The sequence below is a fragment of the Scyliorhinus torazame genome, chromosome 13 (genome assembly GCF_047496885.1).
Source record: "Scyliorhinus torazame isolate Kashiwa2021f chromosome 13, sScyTor2.1, whole genome shotgun sequence".
NCBI classification, from domain to species: Eukaryota; Metazoa; Chordata; class Chondrichthyes; order Carcharhiniformes; family Scyliorhinidae; genus Scyliorhinus; species Scyliorhinus torazame.
The window spans coordinates 214,311,547-214,338,799 of record NC_092719.1 but is presented as its reverse complement, the minus strand read 5'-3'; the positions used below and the strand labels follow the sequence as shown (position 1 = coordinate 214,338,799).

Sequence of the window (27,253 nt, the reverse complement as noted above, 5' to 3'; positions counted from 1 at the left end):
GGGTAAATGGGAAGAGGGGTAAAGGGATGGGGGAAATGTGGAAGAGTGATAAAGGGATGGGCTAACTGGGAAAGGGGTATAGGTGGTGAGGGGTAAATGGAGGAACAGGGGTTGGTGTAAATGGTGGAAGAGGGGTAAGGGAGGTGTGGGTGAATGGGGAGGTGGGGTAAATGGAGGTGGTGTGATATCATGGTTTTGTTGTAATTCACCAACTGACCACTAGGAGTTTCAATAGTATGTCAGTGAAAGTAAATGGGGTTGGGGTACATGGGGAAGAAGGGTAAAGTGGGTGGGATAAATGGGGAAAAGGAGTGGGAGAGTAAAGAGGGTGGAGGTACAATGGGAGGCATAAAGGGGGTGAGGGTAATTGGGGGAAGATGGATAAAGGGGTGGAAGGTAAGCGGGGAAGAGGGGTAAATGGGGCAGGAATAAATGGGGAAGATGGGTAAATGGGGATATAGGTAAAGGGCATTGGGGCAAATAGGGAAGGGGGTGGGGATAAATGGGGGATGGGGTGGGAGTAACTGGGGAAAGAGTTGTGAAAGAGGTGGGGTTAAAGGCGGTGGCTGTACATGGCGAGAGGTAAGAGGGGTGCAGGGTAAATGGGGAAGAAGGATAAAGGGTGCGGGGTAAAGGTTGGGTAAATGGGGGAGAGGGGTAAAGTGGTGGAGGGTAAATGGTGACAAAGGGGAAGAGGGGTAAAGGGGGAGAGGGGAAATGGGGGAGAGGGGAAATGGGGGAGGGGGGAAATGGGGAAGGGGGGAAGTGGGGAAGGGGGGAAAGTAGTGGGGGTAAATGGGGAAGAGACATGAATGGGGGAATAGGGATAAGGGGGTGAATGGGGAAGGGGATTAAAGACGGTGGTGGATAGATGGGGTAAATGGGGGAAGAATGGTGAAGAGGGTGGGGGTAAAGGGGTGTGTAGTAAATGGGGAAAGGGGTAAATGGGGGCTGAATGGGTGTGGAGGGGTAAAGGGATGAGGAAGTGTAAAAAGGTGGGGTAAATGGACGATGATGGCTACTAAGGAGGTGGGGTAAATGGGGAAGAGGGGAAAAGGGGGTTGGGGAATGGGTAAAGTGGGTGGGGTGAATTGGGGTAAGGGGTAATGGTGTGGGTAACTGGGGTAAAGGGGTGGGGATAACTGGTGGAAGGGTTGTGAAGGGGGTGGAGGTAAATGGTGAAGATTTAGAACATAGAACATTACAGCGCAGTACAGGCCCTTCGGTCCTCGATGTTGTGCCGACCTGTGAAACCACTCTAAAGCCCATCTACACTATTCCCTTATCATCCATATGTCTATCCAATGACCATTTGAATACCCTTAGTGTTGGCGAGTCCACGACTGTTGCAGGCAGGGCATTCCAAACCCTTACTACTCTCTGAGTAAAGAACCTACCTCTGACATCTGTCCTATATCTATCTCCCCTCAATTTAAAGCTATGTCCCCTCGTGCTAGACATCACCATCCGAGGAAAAAGGCTCTCACTGTCCACCCTATCCAATCCTCTGATCATCTTGTATGCCTCAATTAAGTCACCGCTTAACCTTCTCTCTAACGAAAACAGCCTCAAGTCCCTCAGCCTTTCCTCATAAGATCTTCCCTCCATACCAGGCAACATTCTGGTAAATCTCCTCTGCACCCTTTCCAATGCTTCCACATCCTTCCTATAATGCGGCGACCAGAATTGCACGCAATATTCCAAATGCGGCCGCACTAGGGATCTATGTACATGGACACCGAGATCTCTCTGCTCATCCACACTACCAAGAATCTTACCATTAGCCCAGTACTCTGTCTTCCTGTTATTCCTTCCAAATTGAATCACCTCACACTTTTCTGCATTAAACTCCTTTTGCCACTTCTCAGCCCAGCGCTACAGCTTATCTATGTCACTATGTAACTTGTAACATCCTTCAGCACTGTCCACAACTCCACCGACTTTAGTGTCATCTGCAAATTTACTCACCCATCCTTCTACGCCCTTGTCCAGGTCATTTATAAAAATTACAAACAGCAGTGGCCCCAAAACAGATCCTTGTGGTACACCACTCGTAACTGGACTCCAGTCTGAACATTTCCCATCAACCACCACCCTTTGACTTCTTCCAGCTAGCCAATTTCTGATCCAAACTGCTAAATCACCCTGAATCCCATGCCTCCGTATTTTCTGAAATAGCCTACCGTGGGGAACCTTATCAAACGCTTTACTGAAATCCATATACACCACATCAACTGTTTTACCCTCATCCACCTGTTTGGTCACCTTCTCAAAGAACTCAATAAGGTTTGTGAGGCACGACCTACCCTTCACAAAACCGTGTTGACTATCTCTAATCAAATTATTCCTTTCCAGATGATTATACATCCCATCTCTTATAAACCTTTCCAAGATTTTACCCACAACAGAAGTAAGGCTCACTGGTCTATTGTTACCGGGGTTGTCTCTACTCCCCTTCTTGAACAAGGGGACAACATTTGCTATCCTCCAGTCTTCTGGCACTATTCCTGTAGACAAAGAGGACTTAAAGATCAAAGCCAGAAGCTCAGCAATCTCCTCCCGAGCGTCCCAGAGAATCCTAGGATAAATCCCATCCGGCCCAAGGGACTTATCTATTTTCACACTTTCCAGAATTGCTAACAACTCCTCCTTATGAACCTCAAGCCCTTCTAGTCTAGTAGCCTTAATCTCAGTATTCTCCTCGACAACATTGTCTTTTTCCTGTCTGAATACTGACGAAAAATATTCATTTAGCACCCCTCCTATCTCCTCTGACTCGACGAACAACTTCCCACTACTGTCCTTGACTGGCCCTACTCTTACCCTAGTCATTCTTTTATTCCTGACATATCTTTAGAAAGCTTTAGGGTTATCCTTGATCCTATCTGCCAAAGACTTCTTATGTCCCCTCCTGGCTCTTCTTAGCTCTCACTTTAGGTCCTTCCTAGCTAACTTGTAACTCTCGAGCGCCCTAACTGAACCTTCATGTCTCATCTTTACATAAGCCTCCTTCTCCCTCTTGACAAGTTTTTTGACTGCTTTAGTAAACCACAGTTCCCTCGCTCGACCACTTCCTCCCTGCCTGACAGGTACATACTTATCAAGGACATGCAGTAGCTGTTCCTTGAACAAGCTCCACATTTTCATTGTGCCCATCCCCTGCAGTTTTCCTCGCCATCCAATGCATCTTAAGTCTTGCCTCATCACATCATAATTGCCTTTCCCCCAGATATAACTCTTGCCCTGCGGTATATACCTATCCCTTTCCATTTCCATTTGGATTTATTTATTGTCACGTGTACCGAGGTACAGTGAAAAATATTGTTCTGCGTACAGTCCAGACAGATCAGTCCATGCATTTAAAAAAAACATGGGACATATGATGAATACGCAATGTAAATGCATAGGCACCGGCATCGGGTGAGAATAAAAGGGGCATAGTCTAAAAATTAGGGCCAGACCGTTCAGGAGAGATGTTGGGAAGAACCTTTTCACTCAAAGGGTGGTAGAGGTTTGGAACTCTCTCCCACACACAGCAGTTGTTGGTTTTAAATCTGAGATAGATAGATTTTTGTTAATCAAAGATATTAAGGGATGTGGGCCAAAGGCAGGTATATGGAGTTAAACTACAGATCAGCCATGATCTCACTGAATGGCCTACTCCTAGGACTTGGCTCCCCACTCTGCAACTGGATCCTCTATTTTCTGACCAACAGACCACAATCAGTAAGAATGAACAACAACACCATCTACACAATAGCCCTCAATACCGGGGCCCCCAAGGCTGCGTACATAGCCCCCTACTCTACTCCCTGTACACACACGACTGCGTGGCAAAATTTGGTTCCAACTCCATCTACAAGTTTGCTGATGACACGACCGTAGTGGGCCGGATCTCGAATAACGACGAGTCAGAATACAGGAGGGAGATAGAGAACCTAGTGGAGTGGTGCAGCGACAACAATCTCTCCCTCAATGCCAGCAAAACTGAAGAGCTGGTCATTGACTTCAGGAAGCAAAGTACCGTACACACCCCTGTCAGCATCAACGGGGCCGAGGTGGAGATGGTTAGCAGTTTCAAATTCCTAGGGGTGCGCATCTCCAAAAATCTGTCCTGGTCCACCCACGGCGATGCTACCACCAAGAAAGCACAACAGCGCCTATACTTCCTCAGGAAACTAAGGAAATTCGACATGTCCACATTAACCCTTACCAACTTTTACAGATGCACCATAGAAAGCATCCTATCTGGCTGCAGAGAGTCGTGAACACCGCCCAGTCCATCACACAAACCTGCCTCCCATCCATTGACTCCATCTACACCTCCCGCTGCCTGGGGAAAGCGGGCAGCATAATCAAAGACCCCTCCCACCCGGCTTACTCACTCTTCCAACTTCTCCCATCGGGCAGGAGATACAGAAGTCTGAGAACACGCACAAACAGACTCAAAAACAGCTTCTTCCCTGCTATCACCAGACTCCTAAATTGAGCCTCTTCTGGACTGACCTCATTAACACTACACCCCTGTATGCTTCACCCGATGCCGGTGCTTATGTAGTTACTTTGTATACCTTGTGTTGCCCTATTATGTATTTTCTTTTCTTCCCTTTTCTTCCCATGTACTTAATGATCTGAGGAGCTGCTCGCAGAAAAATACTTTTCACTGTACCTCGGTACACGTGACAATAAACAAATCCTGTTCCTATGATCCTATGGATCCAATCCTCTCTGATCCAAATTTCCCGAATGCCTTGTGAGTTGAATGGCAACCTCAGGTCTGGGCTCTTGGTGACAATTTGGAATCTGGTATGATTCTTTTTTTATTTCACGGGACATTGACATCGCTGGCTCAGCCAATGTTTGGTGCCCATTTCTAATTGCCCTTGCGAAAGTGGTGAGCTACCTGCTTGAACCGCTGCAGTCCATGTGTAGGTTCACCCACAGTGCTGTTAGGGAGGGAGTTCCAGGATTTTGACCCAGCGACAGTGAAAGATCGACAATATATTTCTAAGTCAGAATTGTGTGTGACTTGGAGGAGCGCTTGCAAGTCGTGGTGTTCCCATGCATCTGTTGTCCTTGTCCTTTTAGATGGTTGCAGTCGTGAGTTTGGAAGGTGTTAGGAGCCTAGCTAGGTTGCTGCGGTGTTTCTTGTAGATAGTACACACGGCTGCCACTGAGCACCAGTGGTGGAGGGAGTGAATGTTTGTGAATGGGTTGACAATGGGCTGCTTTGTTCTGGATGGTGTTGTGCTTCTCGAGTGTTGTGGGAGCTGCACTCATCCAGGCTAGTGAAGATTATTCCATCACACACCTGACTTGTAAATGGCGGACAGGCATTTGGGAATCTGGAGATGAGTTACTCACCGCAGAATCCCAGTCCCTGACCTGCTCTTGTAGCCAAAATAATTATGTTGTTGGTTCAGTTCAGTTTCTGTTCATGGTAGCCCCCAATGTTGTTGATAGTGGGGCATTTTGTGATGGTTAAACCATTGACTATCATGAGGAAATGCTAAGACTCTCTCTTTGGTGATGGTTATTGCCCGTGACAATGTTATTTGCCCCTGATCAGCCCAGGTCTGAATGCTGTCCCAAGTCTTGCGAATGGTGTTGAACATTGTGCAACCATCTGTGATCATCCCCACTTCTGACATTATGATGGAAGGAAGGTCAACGATGAAGCAGCTGAAGATGGTTGGGCCGAGGACACTACCCAGGGGAACTCCTGAGATGATTGATCTTCAACCATCATAACTATCTTGTGCTAGTATGAATCCAAGTAGTGGAGTGTTTTCCTCCTGATTCCCATTGATTTCTGCTCCTTGATGCCACACTTGATCAAGGGCGTTAACTCTCACCTCACTTTTCCAGCTTAATGCTTAAAAAAAAAAAAAAAATGTTATTAAAGTTTTCAAACACAATTTTCCCCTTACAAATCAACAAAAACGGTAACGTGATAACGGATATATAACATTGTTTAAATAATATAGTAAACTAACCAAATAACACTAAGTAATGCTCCCCTCTCCCCATCTAGAACACAAACAATTCCCCCCCCCCCCCCTGGGCTGCTGCTGCTGGCTATCTATCTTCCCCCTAACGTTCCGCTAGATAGTCGAGGAACGGTTGCCACCGCCTGGTGAACCTTTGAGCCGATCCCCTCAGCGCAAACTTCATCCGCTCCAGTTTTATGAACCCCGCCATATCATTTATCCAGGCCTCCACGCTGGGGGGTTTCGCTTCCTTCCACATGAGTAAAATCCTACGCCGGGCTACTAGGGACGCAAAGGCCACAATATCGGCCTCTTTCGCCTCCTGCACTCCCGGCTCATCCGCTACCCCAAATATAGCTAACCCCCAGCTTGGCTTGACCCAGACCTTCACCACCTTCGCGATCACCCCCGCCACTCCCCTCCAGTGCCGGACACGACCAAAACATGTGTGTGGTTCGCTGGGCTTCCCCCGCACCTCCCGCATTTGTCCTCCACTCCGATGAACCTGCTCAACCTCGCTCCTGTTATGTGTGCTCTATGTAGCACCTTAAATTGGACCAGGCTAAGCCTGGCACACGAGGAGGAGGAATTTACCCTACTTAGGGCATCAGCCCACAAACCCTCCTCAATCTCCTCCCCGAGCTGCTCTTCCCATTTTCCCTTCAGTTCTTCTACCAGCTCCTCCCCTTCTTCTCTCATCTCCCGGTATATCTCGGACACTTTGCCCTCCCCGACCCACTCCCCCCGAAAGCACCCTGTCCTGGATCCCTTGTGTCGGGAGCAGCGGAAATTCCCTCACCAGTTGTCTCGTGAACGCTCTCACCTGCATATACCTAAAGATATTTCCCAGGGGCAGCTCATACTTTTCCTCTAGCGCTCCCAAACTCGCAAACGTCCCATCTATAAATAAGTCTCCCACTCTCCTGATTCCTGCCCAGTGCCAGCTCTGGAACCCTCCGTCCAGCCTCCCTGGGGCAAATCTATGGTTGTTCCTGATTGGGGACCACACCGAGGCTCCCAGCACACCCCTCTGTCGCCTCCATTGCCCCCAGATACTTAATGTCGCCGCCACCACTGGGTTTGTGGTAAACATTTGCGGGGAGAGCGGTAGTGGCCGTCACCAGCGCTTTTAAGCTCGTTCCTTTGCAGGACACCATCTCCAGCCTTTTCCACGCCGCCCCCTCGCCCTCTATCCATTTACGGATCATCGCCACGTTGGCGGCCCAGTAGTAGTCGCCCAAATTCGGCAACGCCAGTCCCCCTCTGTCTCTGCTACGTTGTAGGAACCCCCTCCTTACCCTTGGGGCCTTCCCTGCCCACACGAAGCTCATGATGCTCCTATCTATTTTTTTGAAAAATGCCTTAGTGATCAATATAGGGAGACATTGGAACACGAATAGGAACCTCGGGAGGACCATCATCTTAATCGCCTGCACTCTGCCTGCCAGTGACAGCGGCTGCATGTCCCACCATTTGAAATCCTCTTCCATTTGTTCCACCAGCCGAGTCAGATTGAGTCTGTGTAAGGTTCCCCAGCTCCTGGCTATCTGAATCCCCAGGTATCGGAAGTTTCTTTCCACTCTCCTTAGCGGTAGGCCATCTATCCCTCTACTCTGGTCCCCAGGGTGTATCACAAAAAGCTCACTCTTTCCCATGTTAAGCCTATATCCCGAGAAATCTCCAAACTCCCTCAATATCTGCATGACCTCTGTCATCCCCCCCACTGGATCCGCCACATACAGCAGTAGGTCATCCGCGTAGAGTGACACTCGGTGTTCCTCTCCCCCTCTAACCACCCCTCTCCATTTTCTGGAGTCTCTCAGCGCAATGGCCAGTGGTTCAATTGCCAGCGTGAACAGTAATGGGGACAGCGGGCATCCCTGTCTTGTTGCCCTGTGTAGTCGAAAATACTCCAACCTTTGCCGATTTGTGACTACACTTGTCATTGGGGCCCCATAGAGGAGTTTAACCCAGCTGACAAACCCTTCCCCGAACCCGAACCTCTTCAGCACCTCCCATAGATACTCCCATTCTACCCTATCAAATGCCTTCTCTGCATCCATTGCCGCCACTATCTCTGCCTCCCCCTCTGCTGGGGGCATCATTATCACCCCCAATAGCCGTCGCACGTTGACATTCAATTGTCTCCCCTTTACGAATCCTGTCTGGTCTTCGTGCACCACCCCCGGGACACAATCCTCTATCCTCATTGCCAGCACCTTTGCCAGCAACTTGGCGTCCACATTTAGGAGTGAGATAGGCCTATAGGATCCGCATTGCAGCGGGTCTTTATCTCGCTTCAAGATTAGTGATATCGTCGTCTCCGACATTGTCGGGCGTAGGGTCCCCCCTTCTCTGGCCTCGTTAAAGGTTCTTGCCAGCAGCGGGGCCAACAAGTCCACATATTTTCTATAAAATTCCACCGGGAACCCATCTGGTCCCGGGGCCTTCCCTGCCTGCATGTTCCCCAGCCCTTTGGTCACCTCGTCCACCCCAATTGGAGCCCCCAGGCCATCCACCTCCTGCTCCTCCACCTTCGGGAACCTTAGTTGGTCCAGAAACTGCTGCATCCCCTCTTTTCCCTCCGGGGGTTGGGACCTATATAACCTCTCATAAAAGGTCTTAAAACACATTTATCTTCCCTGCTCTCCGCACCGTGGCTCCCGTTTCATCCCTAACTCCCCCTATCTCCCTCGCCGCTGTCCTCTTTCGAAGCTGGTGGGCCAAGAGGTGACTCGCCTTTTCCCCATATTCATATCTCATCCCCTGTGCCTCCCTCCACTGTGCCTCTGCCCTCCCTGTGGTCAGCAGGTTGAACTCCGTCTGGAGTCGTCGCCTCTCCCTGTATAGTCCTTCATCCGGGGCCTCCGCATATTTTTTATCCTCCGAATCTCCCCCAGTAATCTTTCCTTTTCTTTGGCCTCTGTATTCCCCTTGTGAGCCCTGATGGAGATCAACTCTCCCCTGACCACCGGTCCTTCAGTGCTTCCCATACTACCCCCACTCGGACCTCCCCATCATCGTTGGCCTCCAGGTACCTTTTGATACATCCCCGCACTCTTCCGCAGACTCCCTCATCCGCCAATAATCCCACAGCCAGTCGCCAGGGTGGACGCTGCTCCCTCTCCTCTCCTAGTTCCAGATCCACCCAGTGTGGGGCATGGTCTGAAACAGCTATGGCTGTGTACTCAGTTCCTTCCACCGTCGAAATCACTGACCTTCCCAAAACGAAGAAATCTATCCGGGAGTATACCTTATGGACATGGGAGAAAAAGGAGAACTCTTTGGCCAGCGGCCTAGCAAATCGCCACGGATCCACTCCCCCCATTTGGTCCATAAACCCCCTAAGCACCTTGGCCGCTGCCGGCCTTCTTCCGGTCCTAGATCTAGATCTATCTAACCCTGGGTCCAGCACGGTGTTGAAGTCCCCCCCCCATTACCAGGTTTCCTACCTCCAGGTCCGGGATACGTCCCAGCATCCGCTTCATAAATCCCGCATCATCCCAATTCGGGGCATATACATTAACCAACACGACCTCCATTCCCTGCAGTCTGCCACTCACCATCACATATCTGCCACCGATGTCCGCTACAATGTTCCTAGCCTCGAACGACACCCGTTTCCCCACCAATATGGCCACCCCTCTATTCTTTGTGTCCAGCCCTGAGTGGAACACCTGTCCCACCCATTTAGGCCTCTCACGTTCCACGTGATCAGCCGGACTGGGGGGCTGCCCGCCCCCCTCCCCTGTCGACTAGCCATCACCCTCTTTGGGCCAGTCCCACGTCCCAGTTCCGCGCACCCACCCGTCCCCCAGGCGGCGCATTCCTGCCCCGACCACCTTTTCTTTTACCAGTTCCCTTTCGATCTCCGCAGCAGCAACCCAGTTATCCCCCCCGCTAGACCCCCATCTAGCATGGTTACTCCCCCCATATTGCTTCCGAAAGTCAGCTGACTTCAACTGACCCCGGCTTCTCCCGCTCTCTCCTTGACCCCCCCATGTGAGGAACTCCCATCCACCTTGCGCCTATCTTCCCGCCATCTTTCTGACGCGGGAAAGACAAAAAGAAACCCTGCGCTCTCTAGAACCGTCCCGCCCCTCATGGCGCACTCCCCCTACCGCCCCACTCCCATTCCCCATCCCCCGCCTGTGTCCCTTCTTACTCCCCCACCGGCGCCCACATTTCTCAATGTCCCCCCCTCCCCAATTTACACCTCTATATACATCAGCATTGTCGTTTCCCCTCCAACATCAGTCCCTCAGTTCTGATCCAGTTTCTCGTTTTTAATGAAGGTCCATGCTTCTTCCGCCGTTTCAAAATAGTAATGCCTCTCCTGGTGCGTGACCCACAATCGCGCCGGCTGCAACATCCCAAACTTCACATTCTTCTTGTGCAGCACCTCCTTGGCTCGATTGAAGATCGCACTCCTTCTCGCCACCTCCGCACTCCAATCCTGATACACTCGTATCACCGCATTCTCCCATCTACTACTTCGTACCTTCTTGGCCCATCTCAGAACCACCTCTCTGTCATTGAAGCGGTGAAATCGCACGATCATCGCCCTGGGTGGTTCTCCAGCCTTTAGTCTCCTCGTAGGGACCCGATGGGCCCCTTCCACTTCCAAGGGGCCCGAGGGGGCCTCAGCACCCATTAGCGAGCGTAGCATCGTGCTCGCGTAAGCCCCGCCGTCAGCTCCTTCTACTCCCTCGGGGAGACCCAGGATCCGGAGGTTCTTTCTCCGTGATCTGTTTTCCAGGACTTCAATCCTTTCGGTGCACTTCTTATGGAGCGCCTCGTGTGTCTGCATTTTGACCGCTAGGCCCAGGATCTCGTCCTCGTTGTCCGTTACCTTCGGCTCCACCACACGGAGCTCTATCTCCTGGGCCTTTTGTGTCTCTTTAAGCCCCTCAATTGCTTGTAGCATCGGGGCCAGCACCTCCTTTTTTAGCAGCTCCACACACCGTCTTAAGAATTCATCCTGGTCCGGTCCCCATGTCGCCTGGGCTCCCTCCGCTGCCATCTTGCTCCTTTCTTCCTTCTGCCGCTGCCCTCGAGGACTCTTCGAGATCTGGCCGCCGCCGCCGATATTTTTCTTTTCTGCTGGGGGGGACTCCCTGTTGCCTCACCCCACACCGGGTTTCGTCCTGAAAAAATTCCCCGTTGGGGCTCTTAAAATAGCCCGAAGGTCTGTTCGAGCTGGAGCTGCCGAAACGTGCGGCTTAGCTGGTCATCGCCAGAACCGGAAGTCAGCTTAATGCTTTAAATAATAATCGCTTATTGTCACAAGTAGGCTTCAATGAAGTTACTGTGAAAAGCCCCTAGTCGCCACATTCTGGCGCCTATTCGGGGAGGCCGGTATGGGAATTGAACCCGCGCTGCTGGCCTTGGTCTGCATTACAAGCCAGCTGTTTAGCCCACTGTGCTAAACCATCCCCTAGGTGTATTTATTCCCTTTATCCCCTGGTGTAGGTACACCTTCAATGCTGATAGGGAGGGCGTTCCAAGATTTTGACTCCGCAATGGTGAAAGAATGGCGATATATTTCCATCAGGATGGTGAGTGACTTGGAGGGGAACTTGCAGGTGGTGTTGCTCATAGGAATGCCCTGGTAGAATGCTGCCAGGTCCCTTATTTAGAAAAATCTCGATCCATAAGGGAGCAAAAGTTGTGAATGTAAAATTTAACCCACCCTCCCCCTTTTTAGTCCCAAATAGATAATTAATTTCAGATTTTATATGGTAGTCCCACTCTCAAGCCCCATTAATCATGTATCTGTTGCTGATTCCAATCCAGTGGTACTCAGTTACAGCATGTCTGTCGTGGGCAGCTGAGTTAGCTGTGCCATTTTCCCAACTCTCAGTTGGACAAGACTACATTACAACACTAGTTGCCATCTGCAGAAGAGCGAGGGGATCACGAGAAGAGAATTCTCGGGAGGGATTTTCTGATAGATTGAATAAACTTTGTGGGCTGACAGAGCAAAGAGTCGTGTACTCAATGTGATGGCATTTTTTTGAATAACGAATGAGATATTCAATTATAGGTTCCATCAGAGATGTAGACTGTTTTATTACTTTCACAGTCACTCTGATCCGATCATGCTATGTGACGTTAATGTTATTTAAAACTCATTGTTTTTGACAGTTGACAGGGGAAACTTGCACTACACTGCTTGTAGTGAAAATTAAATTAAATTGATTTGGGCAGAAATGTCTTTTTAAAAACTCAAGGTGAGATCTTTTGAAACTTGAAGGCAAGTGAGTGAATGTCACTGTCTGCAGGTTGTGTGCTACCATCGCTTTTCATTTTCCCTTCTCTTCCAGTTGTCTCCTTGGCCTGTTCTCTCACGAACATGCTGAATTTGTCGAGCTCTCTTTCTGTGGTGCTTCCTGCCAGGTTCACTCGGCATCACTCGTGAATTGGGGCACTGCTCATGTCTTCCTTCAGTCGACTGAATTGTAGCCCTGGAGAAGGGCGGACACTCTGCTTTTTACAAGCCCTGGAGCAAATTGTAGCGCCTGCAATCTGCTGATGCTTCCACTTCCTCCAAGCTCTCCCGGGCATTAAAGATGAAAAGAAAGAAGCTGCATTTATATGGTGCCTTTCACAACCTCACAACACTTTGTATGAAGTTTAGTCACTGTTGTAACGTGGGGGATATGGCAGCCAATTTGCATACAGCAAGATCCCACAGCAGCAAGGTGCTAGATGACCAGATAATCTGTTTTTGTGATATTGGTCAAGGGATAATAATCAGCCAGGACACAGGAGTGTATGCCACTGCCAATTATTTGCCTGTACTGTAACTCAGACTGGGGCCTGAATCCAGGACCAGCCACATACCACCTCTAAGTCCTGTCCACTGTGATCTGAACCAGCATTTGCACTCCTGGTCCAGGCTGACAGTTGCAATTGGACACTTTGGTGAGATACCAGAGGGCTGTGAGTGCGTGTGTTATTGCTAATCCTTCGTCTCCACTCTGTGATATTGAAGGAGTGCTACATTGCCAGAATGGTCACCTTACAAATGAAAGGTAAAATGGAGGCCTGGCCCGATTGCTCTGACGGTTCTGCTTAATGGCACAGTCTGAAACTTGTAATGAGCTCTTCCTGCCTGATACTCATCCCTCAACCAACATCATTCAAACAGATTACCTGGCCGTTCAACTCATGGATTTTTGGGAGCTGTTGGATTGTGCATATTGGCTGGTGTATTTACCTACAGAACAACAGTAACTGCACTCGAGTAATTCACTGTATTTGAATTGCTTTGGGAAATTTCTGAGAGTTAATTGAATAATAGAATTTACAGTGCAGAAGGAGGCCATTCAGCCTATTGAGTCTGCACCGGCCCTTGGAAAGATCACCCTACTTAAGCCTCCACCCTATACCCAAAACCCAATAAGCCTTCCTAACCTTTTGGACACTAAGGGGCAATTTAGCATGGCCAATCCACCTAACCTGCACATCTTTGGACTGTGGGAGGAAACCAGAGCACCCGGAGGAAACCCATGCAGACACGGGGAGAAAGTACAAACACCACACAGACAGTCACCTGAGGCCGGAATTGAACCCGGGTCCCTGGAGCTGTGAGGCAGCAGTGCTGACCACTGTGCAACTGTGCCGCTCCATGATGGAAAGCAATAAAAATACAAGTCGTCTACTTTCTTTCTGTAGCCAATAACCATTGAAGCAGTTTCTCTCTCACACCATACGCAAACTGTGCCATTGGGGATTGGAACTGATTTTAATTTTGCAAAATGTTTAATTTTAGATTCTCTATCTAGGTGCCCTCTTTCCTTGTCCCAATCAAAGTAGCCAAGTTCACGATGAAGGGCTTATGCAAAGAATGTCATAGTCTTACCAGGCGTTTTTCTTTACAGCTGTCTGAAAGCCTTGTTTCACGAATGAAGGATCTTCCTCAACCATTGTCAGAGTCATCAAGCTCCATCTCTGCAGGTATGTGAAGGGCTGGTAAAAGATGGTATTGACGTGAAACATTATTTCTAAGTGTAATATTGGGGTTGCTGCCATTGCTTCAGTGGAAAATTAAAGATCTGACTGCACAATTTGAAAAAAAATCAAGTTCCACTGGCTCGAGACCAATATTTTTAATTTAATGGACACCTTAATACCACGGTAGCATAGTGGTTAGCATAGTTGCGTCACAGCACCATGGTCAATTCCCGGCTGGGTCACTGTCTGTGCGGAGTCGGCACGTTCTCCCCGTGGGGTTTCTTCCGGGTGCTCCGGTTTCCTCCCACAGTCCAAAGATGTGCTGGTTAGGTGAATTGGCCATGCTAAATTCCCCTTGGTGTCCAAAAAGGTTAGGTGGGGTTACGGGGATAGGGTGGAGGTGTGGGCTTAGGTAGGGTGCTCTTTCCAAGGGCTGCTGCAGACACGATGGGCCAAATGGCCTCCTTCTGCACTGTAAATTCTATGATCTCTTTTCCATCCCCCCCACCCCACGCATGCTTTGCTAATTGATTAATTGGCCATTCATGCCATTGTACCAATGTTACAAATGGGATTTTGTGGTGTGCAGAATAGCTGCCATGTTTGCCTTAAAGATTTCAGAGTAATTCATTGGATAAAAGATCCTTTGAGATATAGAAAAAACCTTGCATTTACATAGCACCTGTTATGACCTCAGGACAGCTCAAAACACTTGCAACATTTTGAGGCGTAGTTAATGTTGCAATGTAGGAAGTGCTGCAGTCAATTTCTGTACAGCAAGGTCTCAGTAGCAGAAGTAGGGTTATGCCCACATTATTTCAGTGATTTTGGTTGAGGGAAAAGGATATCCCAGCTGTTTGAATATTCCGACCTCAAGGGGATATCGGATGAATACGTGGCTGGAAAGATGGTGTAAGGTGGAGGGTTTCAGATTCCTGGGACCAGTTTTGGGGAGGTGGAACCAGTACAAACTGGATGGGTTATACCTGGGCAGGACTGGGACTGATGTCCAAGAGCGAGTTTTTGTTAGTGTGGTTGAGGAGGGTTTAAACTAGAATGGCAGGGGGATGGGAATCGAAGCAGAGTGACAAGGGAAAGAGACATAGGGCAGTAGAATCATAGAATTTACAGTGCAGAAGGAGGCCACTCAGCCCATCGAGTCTGCACTGGCTCTTGGAAAGAGCACCCCACTTAAGCCCACATCTCCACACTATCCCCGTAACCCCACCTAACCTAAGGGCAATTTAGCATGGCCAATCTACCTAACCTGCACATCTTTGGACTGTGGGAGGAAACCGTAGCACCCAGAGGAAACCCACGCAGTGACGGGGAGAATTTGCAGACTCCGCACAGACAGTCACCCAAGCCGGGAATCAAACCTGGGACCCTGGAGTTGTGAAGCAACTGTGCTAACCACTGTGCTACCGTGCTTCCCTAATAAAAGAAAGAACTGTAAAATGCAAGAATGGTGGACAGGGTAATCAAGGACGAGAGGCAAATAGGGCCACAATACAAAGAAAATGACCTCCGAATAGATCCCCTAGGAAATAGTGATCATAACATGTTAGAATTTAATACTAAGCTTGAGAGTGAGAAACGTGGGTTGGAAGCAACTGTTTTTGGGAACTACAATGAAATGAGAATAGAGTTAACTAAAATGGGCTGGGTGGATAGATTAGCAGAAACGACAGCAGCCAAGCAGCGGCAGACATTTAAGGAGGTAATTTGTGACTCAGCAGAAATATATGTCATTAAGAAAGCAAGATTCAAAGGGGGGTGGGTAAACCAGCCATGGCTAACCAGGGAAGTCAAGAAGAGTATTAAGTTGAAAGAAAAAGCATATAAGGAAGCAAAAGTCAGTGATAGCCACGAAGATTGGGATAAATTCCAAATCCAACATAAATTACGAGGGGAAACGAGTGCGAGATATAACCACTGAAGAGAGCGTTAAATAAATAAAGAGAGAGGTCAAAGTGAACATAAGCCTCTGAGAAAATGAATCTGGGGAGATAGTTATGGGGAACAAGGAAATGGCAGAGGAGTTAGACAGATATTTTGCATCAGTCTTTATCATAGAATTTACAGTGCAGAAGGAGGCCATTCGGTCCTTCGAGTCTGCACTGGCTCTTGGAAAGAGCACCCTATCCAACCCCACACCTCCACCCTATCCCTGTAACCCAGCAACCCCACCCAACGCTAAGGGCAATTTAGCTTGGCCAATCCACCTAACCACATCTTTGGACTGTGGGAGGAAACCAGAGCACCCGGAGGAAACCCACGCACACACGTGGAGAACGTGCAGACTCCACACAGACGGTGACCCAAGCCGGGAATTGAACCTGGGACCCTGGTGCTGTGAAGCAATTGTGCTAACCACTATGCTACCGTGCTGCCCTTAAATGGTGGAAGCTACTCTGAACACCCCATTAATAGATTTACATAGAATTTACAATGCAGAAGGAGGCCATTCAGCCCATCAAGTCTGCACCGGCTCTTGGAAAGAGCACCCTACCCAAACGCTCACCTCCACCCTATCCCCATAACCCAGTAACCCCACCGAACGCTAAGGGCAATTTTGGACACTAAGGGCAATTTAGCATGGCCTATCCACCTAACCTGCACATGTTTGGACTGGGCGGAAACCGGAGCACCCGAAGGAAACCCATGCACACACGGGGAGAATGTGCAGACTCCGCACAGACAGTGACCCAAGCCGAAAATGGAACCTGGGACCCTGGAGCTGTGAAGCAGTTGTGCTCACCGCAATGCTACCATGCTGCCTTTAAATGGTGGAAGATACTCTGAACACCGCATACTAAAGAATATGGGGGAGCAATTAAACACCATCACTAGAGAAGTAGTCTTAGACCAACTAATGGGGCTAAAGGCAAATCAGTCCCCTGGCCCTGATGTCTTGCATCTTAGGATCCTAAAAAAAGTAGCTAGAGAGATTGTGGATGCATTGGTTGTAATTTTCCAAAAATCCTTGAATTCTGGGAAGTACTGGATGATTGGAAAACTGTCAATGTGACAGGGAGGGAGGCAAAACCGGGGTAACTATAGGCCGATTCGCCTAACATTTATTGTTGGAAAAATGTTGGAATCAATTCTTAAGGAAATAATAATATATTTGGAAAATCCTAATCTGATCGAGCAGAGTCAGCAAGGCTTCATGAAAGGGATATTGTGTCTGACTAATTTATAAGAGTTTCTCGAGGAAGTCTCCAACAGAGTGGATCGAGGGGAACCAGTAGATGTGTTTTGTTTGTACTTCCAGAAGATCTTCAGCAAGGTATCTCACAAAAGGTTAAGTCAAATGATAAGAGCCCATGGTGTTGGAGGTAGGATATTGGCATGAATAGAGAAATGGCTATTGGGCAGGAAACAGCGAGTGGCGATAAGGGGTTCTTTTTCAGGTTGTCGACCTGTAACCAGGAGGGCGCCACAGGGATCAGTGCTGGGACTGCAACTATTTACAATTTATATCAATGACTTGGAGAAAGGAAGTGAATGTACTGTCACCAAATTTGCAGATGACACAAAAATAGGAGGAAAGGCAAATTGAGAGAGGGATACAAACAGTTTGTAAAGAGATATTGACAGGTTTAGTGGTCAGAAAGTTGGCAAAGTCAGTATAGTGTGGGAAAATGTGAAATTGTTCATTTTGGAAGGGAGAACCAATGAACAGGATTATTTAAATGGAGAAAAAGTGCAGAAAGCTGCAACACAAAAGGGACTTGGGGTTACTTGTGCACAAAACACAGTAAGCTAGCACGCAGGTACAGCTGGTAATCAGGAAGGCCAATGGAATGTTGGTTGTTATTTCAAGGGGGTTGGAGCCTAAGAGTTTGTAAGTCTTGCTGCAACTGTGCAAGGTACTGGTGAGACCACTTCTGGAGCACTGTGATCCCCTTATTGAAGGAAAGATATTATTTCATTGGAGGCGGTTCAGAGAAGGTTCACTAGGATGATCCCCGGTATGGAGGGATTGCCTTGGGAGAAGAGGTTAAACAGGTTGGGACTCTACTCATTGGAATTTGGAAGAATGAGAGGTGATCTCACTGGATTCTTAAGGGGTTTGACAGGGTAAATGCTGAGAGGATGTTTCCTCTCCTGGGCGAGTCTAGGAGCAAAGGACACAGTCTCAGAATAAAGGGGGGCAAATTTAAGACTGTGATGAGGAGGAATTTCTTCTCTGAGTGTTGTGAGTCTTTGGAACTCTTTACCACAGAGAGCTGTGGGGGCAGAGTCCTTGTGTATGTTTGAGGCGGAGGTAGATAGGTTCTCGATCAGTAAGGGAATCAAGCGTAACGGGGAAAGGGCAGGAAAGTGAAATATGAGGAATATCGGTCCAGCCATGATCCTATTGAATGGTGGAGCAGGCTCAAGGGACTTAACTCCTGTTCCTATTTCTTATGGGGCCTCAGGTAATTTGAAAGGGACCTCGGATAATAACACACTCCTTCGGCCCTGCACTGAAGTGTCAGCTTGGTTTCTGTGATCAAGTGCCTGGAGTGGGACTTGCGCTCACAACATTCTGACTCAGAGATGAGTGAGCCCAGCTGACACCTTTATGAGAAAGGACGATATGAATGTTAAGTCTTTATCACACAAGGTGATGATTGCTACAATATTAGAAGTATTGAGGTCAGCAGTTGTGGGTCAGAAGATAGAGAAATGACAGGATAAAGCGGATAGGAAGCACGAACATGGATTTCTAGCTGCACATTATTACTTTTCTGAATAGAACGCTCTGGGTAAAGAAAGCTTTCTGTGAGCAGAAAATGAAACATTTCTCAGTAGGCTCCAAAATTAAATCTACAATCTCTTTTAGATCCTACATTATGAGTAAACCCATCAGATAGCACACCGAATGCATTTCATGCGGTTTCAGCAACATAGGACCCAAGAAAATATTTTTCCACACAATGAATTGTGATATAGAATGCATTATCTAAAAGAGCAATGGAAGCGGATTCAGTCATAACATTCAGTAGAGAATTGGATAAGTACATGAAGGGGGAAAACTTCTATGATTATAGAGCAGGGCGGTGGGGTTAATTAGATATCTCTACCAAAGAGCTGGCACAGGTGTGATGGGCTGAATGGTCTTCGTCTGCAGTGTATCGTTCTATAACTCTGTTCTGCGATCACACGGAGCATTGAAAAGTGGCCACAATTTATCTCGTGTAGTTTGGAAATAGTTAAATCTGAAATAGAAACTATACAATTTTAAAGTGGAGGCCTCCAGGCAAATTGCTTATGGGACCTGGCCGGATTATTAATCAGGAGACAGGAGCATTGTTCCAGGCACTAATTAAACTGTATTTGATCAAGCACTATCTGGAGCTTGGAAACCAGACAAAACAACCCCTCTTGTTCATGATCATTTGATGCAATAGTTTGCACCATTGTGCCTATTCAATCAGGAATGATTAACAGGTCTGAATTCAGCAGTTTGGACTGGTTCAATACTAGGGAATTCTGAATAGACTTGGTTCTGGCAGCAAACCTGAACTTTGTGGAATAAAACTGGGATTTGCCAAGGCCACGTACAATTTCTCATTTGGAAGGTTTGCTCGGAGGCAAACCTCATTCTTTTGTTGAAAAATCTTGTAAATATTGGATGTTATAAGAAATATGTCCTGAAAATTACATTTTAAACTTTATGGCCTAATCCCAACTTTATTGTCTTTCCACACTCTGCTTGATCAGAAAATTGTTGAAAGGTTTGGAAGACTGAAGCTATTGTTTTTGGTTGCTGTTACAAATTATGTACCTTATGCTAATAATTCCATCTCTTCCCCTTCCCTAGCACTGTCTCAGATTGAGTCAAATTGTTCACTTTTGCTTTGTTTGGCCCCTTATTCCGCACTGTAACCAATCACTGTTTGTCTGTACCATTTGTCAATGTTCTCTGTTGATTATTCTTGTGTCTACTATGTACGTACTGTGTACATTCCTCGGCCGCCGAGAAATACTTTTCACTGTTCTTCAGTACATGTGACATCAAATCAACCCACCTTGTAATTCCTGAGGTGAGCTCCAGACGACTGGTTTCGCCTGCTGGCTGGAGAGCCACTGAGAGCCCTATGTCACCCGCTTTGGGGTAATTCCACTGTATTATCTGCCAATCAGGCAGTTAAGTGACCAGCAGTTGGTCTTCCCAGGGATCAAGGTCCTGCATGCCTCCCTTAAGAGCTGCTGTCCAATCAGAAATCGGCAGATTTCCATTGCAGGCAGTGCCAGCGGGCGCAGTAGCAGCTGCCAACAATGCAATCCCACAGGAATAGGATCAGCAAGGGGCCAAGGTTACAGGGGAGTGAGGGCAGGGTGGGGTCGCAAAGCTGGGGAGAGGGTTAAGCAGCATGGGCAAGTGTCGTTTAGTGGTATTCTCTCTCCCCGTGCCCGTCCCTCATTCAGGCACTGTGTGCTTTGAGCTCTCCCAAATATCAACTCCCCTGCATGCCATTGCCCCAATTGGGGGGGGGGGGGGGGCAGGGGGGCAAGAAGGACGTTCATGAGTCTTCCTGTTCCAGAATTTATTGAAGCTCTGCAGGCATGCACTTGCTCGATTAAATACCCTGTCTCCAAACTCGCCTTGTGGAGGGCACTCAATTCAGACCCTTGTCCACCTCATTACAAAGACATCTTACTTCCATATTTGTAATATCACCCATCTCCATACCTGTTTCAGCCCATTTTCTACCACCGTCTTACAGACATGACGAATACACTGTTTCCTGGCTGGACAACCATCCCCTCCCTATAAGCTACGACTCATCTATCACTCAAGTCCCGCCCACCCCGTGTTTGCTGACCTGCATTGGCTGCTGTGCCCCCAGTAACTCAAGTTTAACATTATCATCTTCGAATGCCTTCAGTGCCTCGGCTTTCCTTATCTCCTTTATTCCTTCGCGGGATGTGGGTATCGCCACGTGGCCAGCATTTGTTGCTCATCCCTAATTTCACTTGCTAGGCCATTTTCGAGAGTGGTTAAGAGTCGATCTAGAGTCGCGTGCAGGCCAGACAAGGTGAAAATGGCAGATCTCTTCCTCTAAAGGGCAGTAGTGAACCTGATGAGTTTTTGTGACCAGCAATAATAGCTGTCATGGTAAGCACCGCTGAGGCTAGCTTTATTTTAATTGATTTATTAATTGAATTGAAAACCAAGCAACTGCCATGGTGGGATTTGAACCCCTATCCCAAGAGCATCAGCCAGAGTCACTTGATCACTAATCCAGTAACACTACCACCACAGTAACTTCTCTCTTTCCTATCTCTGTAATCTCCTCCAGCTGCACAGTCTTCCAGAAAATCTGTGTTGCAGCTGTGTCCTTGTGTAGCATGCATTCCAAATGTCTTTTCCATGAGTTCTGGAATTCACTTCCTGAACATTTCCATCTCGCTCTCCCTTTAAGACTTCTTTCCTCAAACCTTTAATCACCACCTCCTGACAACGAGTGTCTGTTTACTCTTCTATGTGGGATGCTTTACTACATTAAATGTAAATACACGATTTTAAAGAAGTCTGACTTGGCAGGATCCAATTGTGTGGCCTGTGAAGAGGTTGGCTTGAGATTTCTGGGGGAAGTACTCCTTTTCCTCACGGCCCACAAGCTGTGCTGCAAAAGAACTTGGCTCCTGGATCCAGCCCCTCTTCCCTCTTTTTATGTGCCAGGAATCCTGAGCCCCAGGAACCCTGGACTCCATGGGTTAGAAATGGGATTCCTTCACCCCTTTCCAAAGTTATGCTCGTGGAAAGGGAAAGTGAGATTGAGTAAAATAGCAATTTAACACTTAAAAAAAAAAGACAAGTACAGTTAATGTTTCTTTTTCCACCTGAAATTATGAAACTGTCCCAAGGCGACAGCACTAATGTACCTGGGTACAAAATGGTTTGTGAGTTTCATAGGATCAATTTCATTATAGTCTGCAGACTAGGAAAGCTATTACTGAGATTGTTTACTGGTTTCCACATTCATAGGACCTGATCAACAAGGGGGCAATAGTGTGACACTGAAGCATTCCGGGACTGAAGAGCAGTTGTACAGGAGGTAAGACATACTTGCTGAAACTACCTTTTCTTTCTGAAACACTCTCCTGATGTTTCAATCTAATCAATGGAACATTATGATGTCAGACAATTGCTCTCCTGTTGTGTTGCATGTGGACAGTATCGCAATGTTAGTGATAACAGCCTTGAATAGTGAAAAATAATAAATCGTGCAGAAATGATATTCTGTAATGAGAAGCACATTGCTTTCCAAAAAGTATCCCCCCATCTGCCCTCCTGGACGGATGCAAATGATCCCAGGGAACTATTGGAAGAAGAGCTGTGGAGTTCCCCTGGTATCCTGGCCAACATTTTTCCCCTCAGTCAATACCTGAAATAACAAAAATTATCTGATTGTGTATTCAATTATTGTTTGTGGGAACTTGGTGTGCACAAATTGGCCGCTGTGTTTACCACATTAGAAAAGTGGTAGCACATAAAGAGGAGAGTCATTATTTGGCTCAGAATGATCTATGTATCAATTTGGGGAAAAAAATGAAGACAGCATTGTAATTATCAAATACAAGAAATTTAATTCACACTATTTATTTATTTATTTGTTTAGTCTCACGACGTGGCCAGGCCAGCATTTATCGCCCATCACTAGTTTTCCTACAGATGCAACTGAAGTTAAAGGCCAACTGCATTACTATGGGTAGGGAATCACCAATAGGCCAAACAGTGGAAAGCAGATTTCCTTCCTTAAGGGGCAGTGGTGAACCAGATGGGTTTTTGCAACAATCAGTAGTTTCGCAATCATAGTTATGGATACTAGCTTTGTTAAAATTCCAGATTTATTTCACAACTGAATTTAATTTCATTCAATCAGCAGGTGTGGTGGGATTTGAACTGGGATCTCTATAGTTCCGGCCTCTCGATTAGTGGTCCAGTAAAATAGCCATGATGCTACCCGATCCTGTCGTGAAATTGGAATGTTTAGTAACCTAGTTGATTGGCAGGGTGTTCCATCGGCCTTCATTCAGGAGTTGGTAACTAAATTGTTGCTGTCATCAACTGAATCCTGTGGGACAACAAGTTGCATCTATTTGGCATCTTGCACCTTTGCTGTAAGAGTCTGCCCAAGATGATTCACTGGCTGTAAGAAATGGACACCAGATTGATAAAAGATTAGAAGGGGTGATAAAAGCGCAAGCAGAAATGCAACCACTTTAAAGTGCCCACGCAGACACGGGGAGAATGTGCAAACTCCACACAGACAGTGACCCAGGGCTGGGATTGATCCCGGGTCCTCGCAGGGAGAAAGAATTTAATTGGTCAGGGTGCTACTGAGAGCAAAGTTGGACGCATGCACGCACATAGTTGGGAAAAGCAGCACCAAGGTTAGTCGATGAGTAAGGCCATGCCAAATTTACAAGGTCTCTTTGAGAGGTTGTGCTTAGATAGGCCACAAGACGAGCATGTGGAGTTTTACTCCATATGTAAGCCCATTACACATGCCCCAGGAGCTCTCATTGTTAATATATTGTGTTTGGTGGGCAGCACGGTGGTGCAGTGGTTAGCACTGCAGCCTCACGGCGCTGAGGTCCCAGGTTCGATCCCGGCTCTGGGTCACTGTCTGTGTGGAGTTTGCACATTCTCCCCGTGTCTGCGTGGGTTTCACCCCCACAACCCAAAGATGTGCAGGGTAGGTGGATTGGACACGCTAAATTGCCCCTTAATTGGAAAAATGAATTGGGTACTTTAAATTTTAAAAAAAATATTGTGTTTGAAATTGAAGTGAACACATTTCCTCATATTAATATCCAATAATTTTGAAAATTAGGAGACGAGAACAAAATCTATAATTGTTCAGAATCCATAACTAAATATTATTTAAATAGAGAAAGACTGCAGAAAACAGCAGCACAGAGGGGATTTGGGGGTCCTCGTGCATAAATCGCTAAAAGCGAGCATGCAAGTTCAGCAGATAATTGGAAAGGCAAATGGAATGTTGGCCTTCATTTCAAAGGGACTGGAGTACAAAAATAGGTAAGTATTGTCTGAAAAACGCCTGTGGTTGTCCCCAGAGGGGACACTCATTGCCAGGTTTTACATAAAGAATGGGTACCTGTCAAAAGAACACCAGGTCCTTCTTAAAGACACTGAAAAGGGCGAAAGAGGCAGAATCCTATATTTTTTAAAAGGGTCTTTTTTGTTTTAGAGTTTAGCAGTGAGACCTACAGCGACTGTCTGAATTTAGTTGTGTGCAATTACTTAATTTCACTGCTGACTGCCCGTGACTTTGCTTTTTGCAGCACTGCCTGTTTTGTTCCTGTTCTGTCTTTCCCCCTTGAGGGCTGCAACAATTGCTCATTAGGAGAAACAAAGTAAAAATTCAGTTCCTGTGCGTGCTTTTGTTTTAATGTATTTGTGATTCCTTAATACATACCTCATAGCAATTTAATTTCCAAGTCTCCTTGTTATAATGTGCAATGAACAGAGGCTTTGCCAGAGAAATAGGTTCCAAGCATTTTATCCCCTCCAAGGAAATCAAATTCTGCTCTTCTAATTCACATTCTATTACTTTTCTCACCTCCAGAAACAAAGAGGGAGGATGTGAGTCAGGACATCTGTAAATGAAAACACAAAAGGCTGGAAATACACAGTAGGATTATTAGCATGTGAAAGAGCGACTCATGTTTTGGGTGAAGAAAAAAGCACAAATATCAGAACTGGGGTTCTGATGGGGGACCTTGCCCTCAACCTCAATTTGCTTTCCTCTTTCACATGCTGACTTATTTCACTGTGTATTTCAACCTCTTATATTTCTAACTGCTTAGGATGCAAACCTGGCATTGCTAACAGTAAATTGGGTGATATACTGTCTTAGAGCAATGGGAATATTATGCCATATAATGCATAAAATGTATTCTGCTGCAACTGTGGAGCTGTGGTTAAGAAAGCCTCTCTCTTTAGAGCTTAAGGTCACTGCTTACAAAGCTGAAATCATCCATCCACCCAGATAGAATGTAATCTCTTCATTAATTTAAAGACCTCAATCTTTGCCCTGCAAAATCCATGCTTTTCCAAATTAAGAAGTCCAGTTTTCTTAAACTTAGGTCAATAATTAAGGTCCCTTAAACTATGTTGAATTAAGTTGCCTTCCTTTTTTTTACTTTAGAGAATCCAATTATTTTTTTTTCCCAATTAAGGTGCAATATAGCATGGCCGTTTCACCTACCCTGAACACCTTTTTGGTTGTGGGGGTGAGATCCACGCAGACACTGGGAGCATGTGCAAACTCCACACGGACAGTGACCTGGGGCCAGGATCAAACCTAGGTCCTCAGCGCTGTGGGGGGAGCAGTACTAACTACTGAGCTACCCCTTATATTGCCTTCCTTGATAACCTCTAAATCCCTCACCATGTGAGAGGAGCAGAAGTGGGCTCTAAGTGCATGGACCAAAGCTTTGTCCAAAGAAAGGATTGTGCTTCCAGATTTTGTCTTTGCTTTACTCCTAACGTCCTATTCATTTTTGCAACATTCTTGTGCCACTGGTTATGGAACTCAATTAATGAACTACAACCTGTTATATTCTCACTGTGCCGCAAAGAGAAAAGGTATGGAGGTGTCACTCCTGGATTTCCTGCAAACATGATGCAAAGTTTATTAGATGTTGCACATACAATCTAAGATGGAGAACTGCAATCTCGCGCCAACACTCTGCTGACCTCACTACAGATTGCGTGACTTTCCACTAGCAGGAATGTAGTCTTTAATACGTAACACTCCTTTCCCTTTAGTACAAGCAACAATTATTCTTAGTGTTAACAACAGACCCATTTATACATGAGATATGTTAATTCGCACTATTATTTCATTTAATCTTTTCACATATATAACCACAGAATATGCTTCTTGGGTGGCGTCTGTTCTTTTTGGGTTGTACTCCACTTTCTGGAACTTGGCTACTGGAGACTTTTTAAAGTGTTTTCTTCAGTAGGTGGTACTTCCTGTGAACTTACTTCAGTGTCCGTCTCCAAGGGTATTAAAATGTTCTCAGAAACAGAATCTGAACTTGTCTCTATGTTTGGTCTCCATTCAGAAGTATCATTGCTTGGATTTTTTATTTTAAATTTTTTTAAATTAAAATAAATTTAGAGTACCCAATTATTTTTTTTCCCAATTAAGGGGCAATTTAGCATGGCCAATCCACCTAACCTGCACATATTTGGGTTGTGGGGGTGAAACCCACGCAGACATGGGGAGAATCTGCAAACTCCACACGGACAGTGACCCAGGGCCGAGATTTGAACCCGGGTCCTCAGCGCCGTAGTCCCAGTGCTAACCACTGCGCCACGTGCCGCCCTATTGCTTAGATTTTTTTGGTGGAAATACTTGAGAAGTTTCCGAGATTTCACTTTAGTGAAGCTAGTAGTTGGTCAGTATGACATTGCCAAATTTTCTTATCATACATCTGTATGGTGTATGAAATTCGATATGTTTTTTTATAATAATCTTTATTGTCACAAGTAGGCTTACATCAATACTGCAGTGAAGTTACTGTGAAAAGCCCCTAGTCACCACACTCCAGCGCCTGTTTGGAGTGGAGAATTCCGAATGTCCATTTCACCTAACAAGCACGCCTTTCGGACTTGTGGGAGGAAATTGGAGCACCCGGAGGAAACCCCCGCGGACACAAGGAGACTATGCAGACTCCGCACAGACAGTGACCCAAGCCAGGAATCAAACCTGAGACCCTGGTGCTGTGAAACAACAGTGCCAGCCACTGTGCCGCCCCGATGCTGCATGACCTGCTTTCAGAATTTCAATATCCTAAAGCGTTTTGCTTTTATCTTTATTATGTGGAAGCAGCTGGCTTTTGAAATGTAGGTTTATTAATATTGTTAATCTCACCATTGGCCTACCACTCGGTCTTAAATGATTGAGCATTTTTTGCTTTTTATACTCTTTCCCAAAGGCACTGATAATCAGGAATATCAGTCAGGTGCACCCTGGAAATGATGGGACAGAGAACCTGGTTAATAATATTGGAAGTACCTTTTCAGCTATTAACAAGAATGCCTTGCATCTGTAGAATGCATTTAATGTAGAAAAGTCTCTTGAGGTGCACTGTAAGGCAAAGTTTGACACAGATGCGCAAGGAGATATTAGGATAGGTGACCTAAAGCTTGGCCAATGAGGTAGGCTTTAAGGGGCATTGGAAAGGAGGAGGGAAGCAAAGAGTTTTTGTGAAATCCAGACTTTAGGACTCAGACAGCTGGCTGGCATGGCCGGCAACGGTGG

At 46.8% G+C, this 27,253-nt stretch overlaps 1 protein-coding gene across 1 annotated transcript in view; it reads left to right on the top strand.

Annotated features, from left to right (window-relative positions):
* The window catches only part of LOC140388603 (MICOS complex subunit mic25-like), a 565,155-nt gene that overhangs the window by 2,859 nt on the left and 535,043 nt on the right, over positions 1–27,253 (top strand). Inside the window, exons 2-3 of the mRNA XM_072473040.1 lie at positions 13,877–13,952; positions 21,937–22,006. Of these exons, the coding sequence (XP_072329141.1) occupies positions 13,877–13,952; positions 21,937–22,006 (146 nt within the window). The remainder of the gene's footprint in view (positions 1–13,876; positions 13,953–21,936; positions 22,007–27,253) is intronic.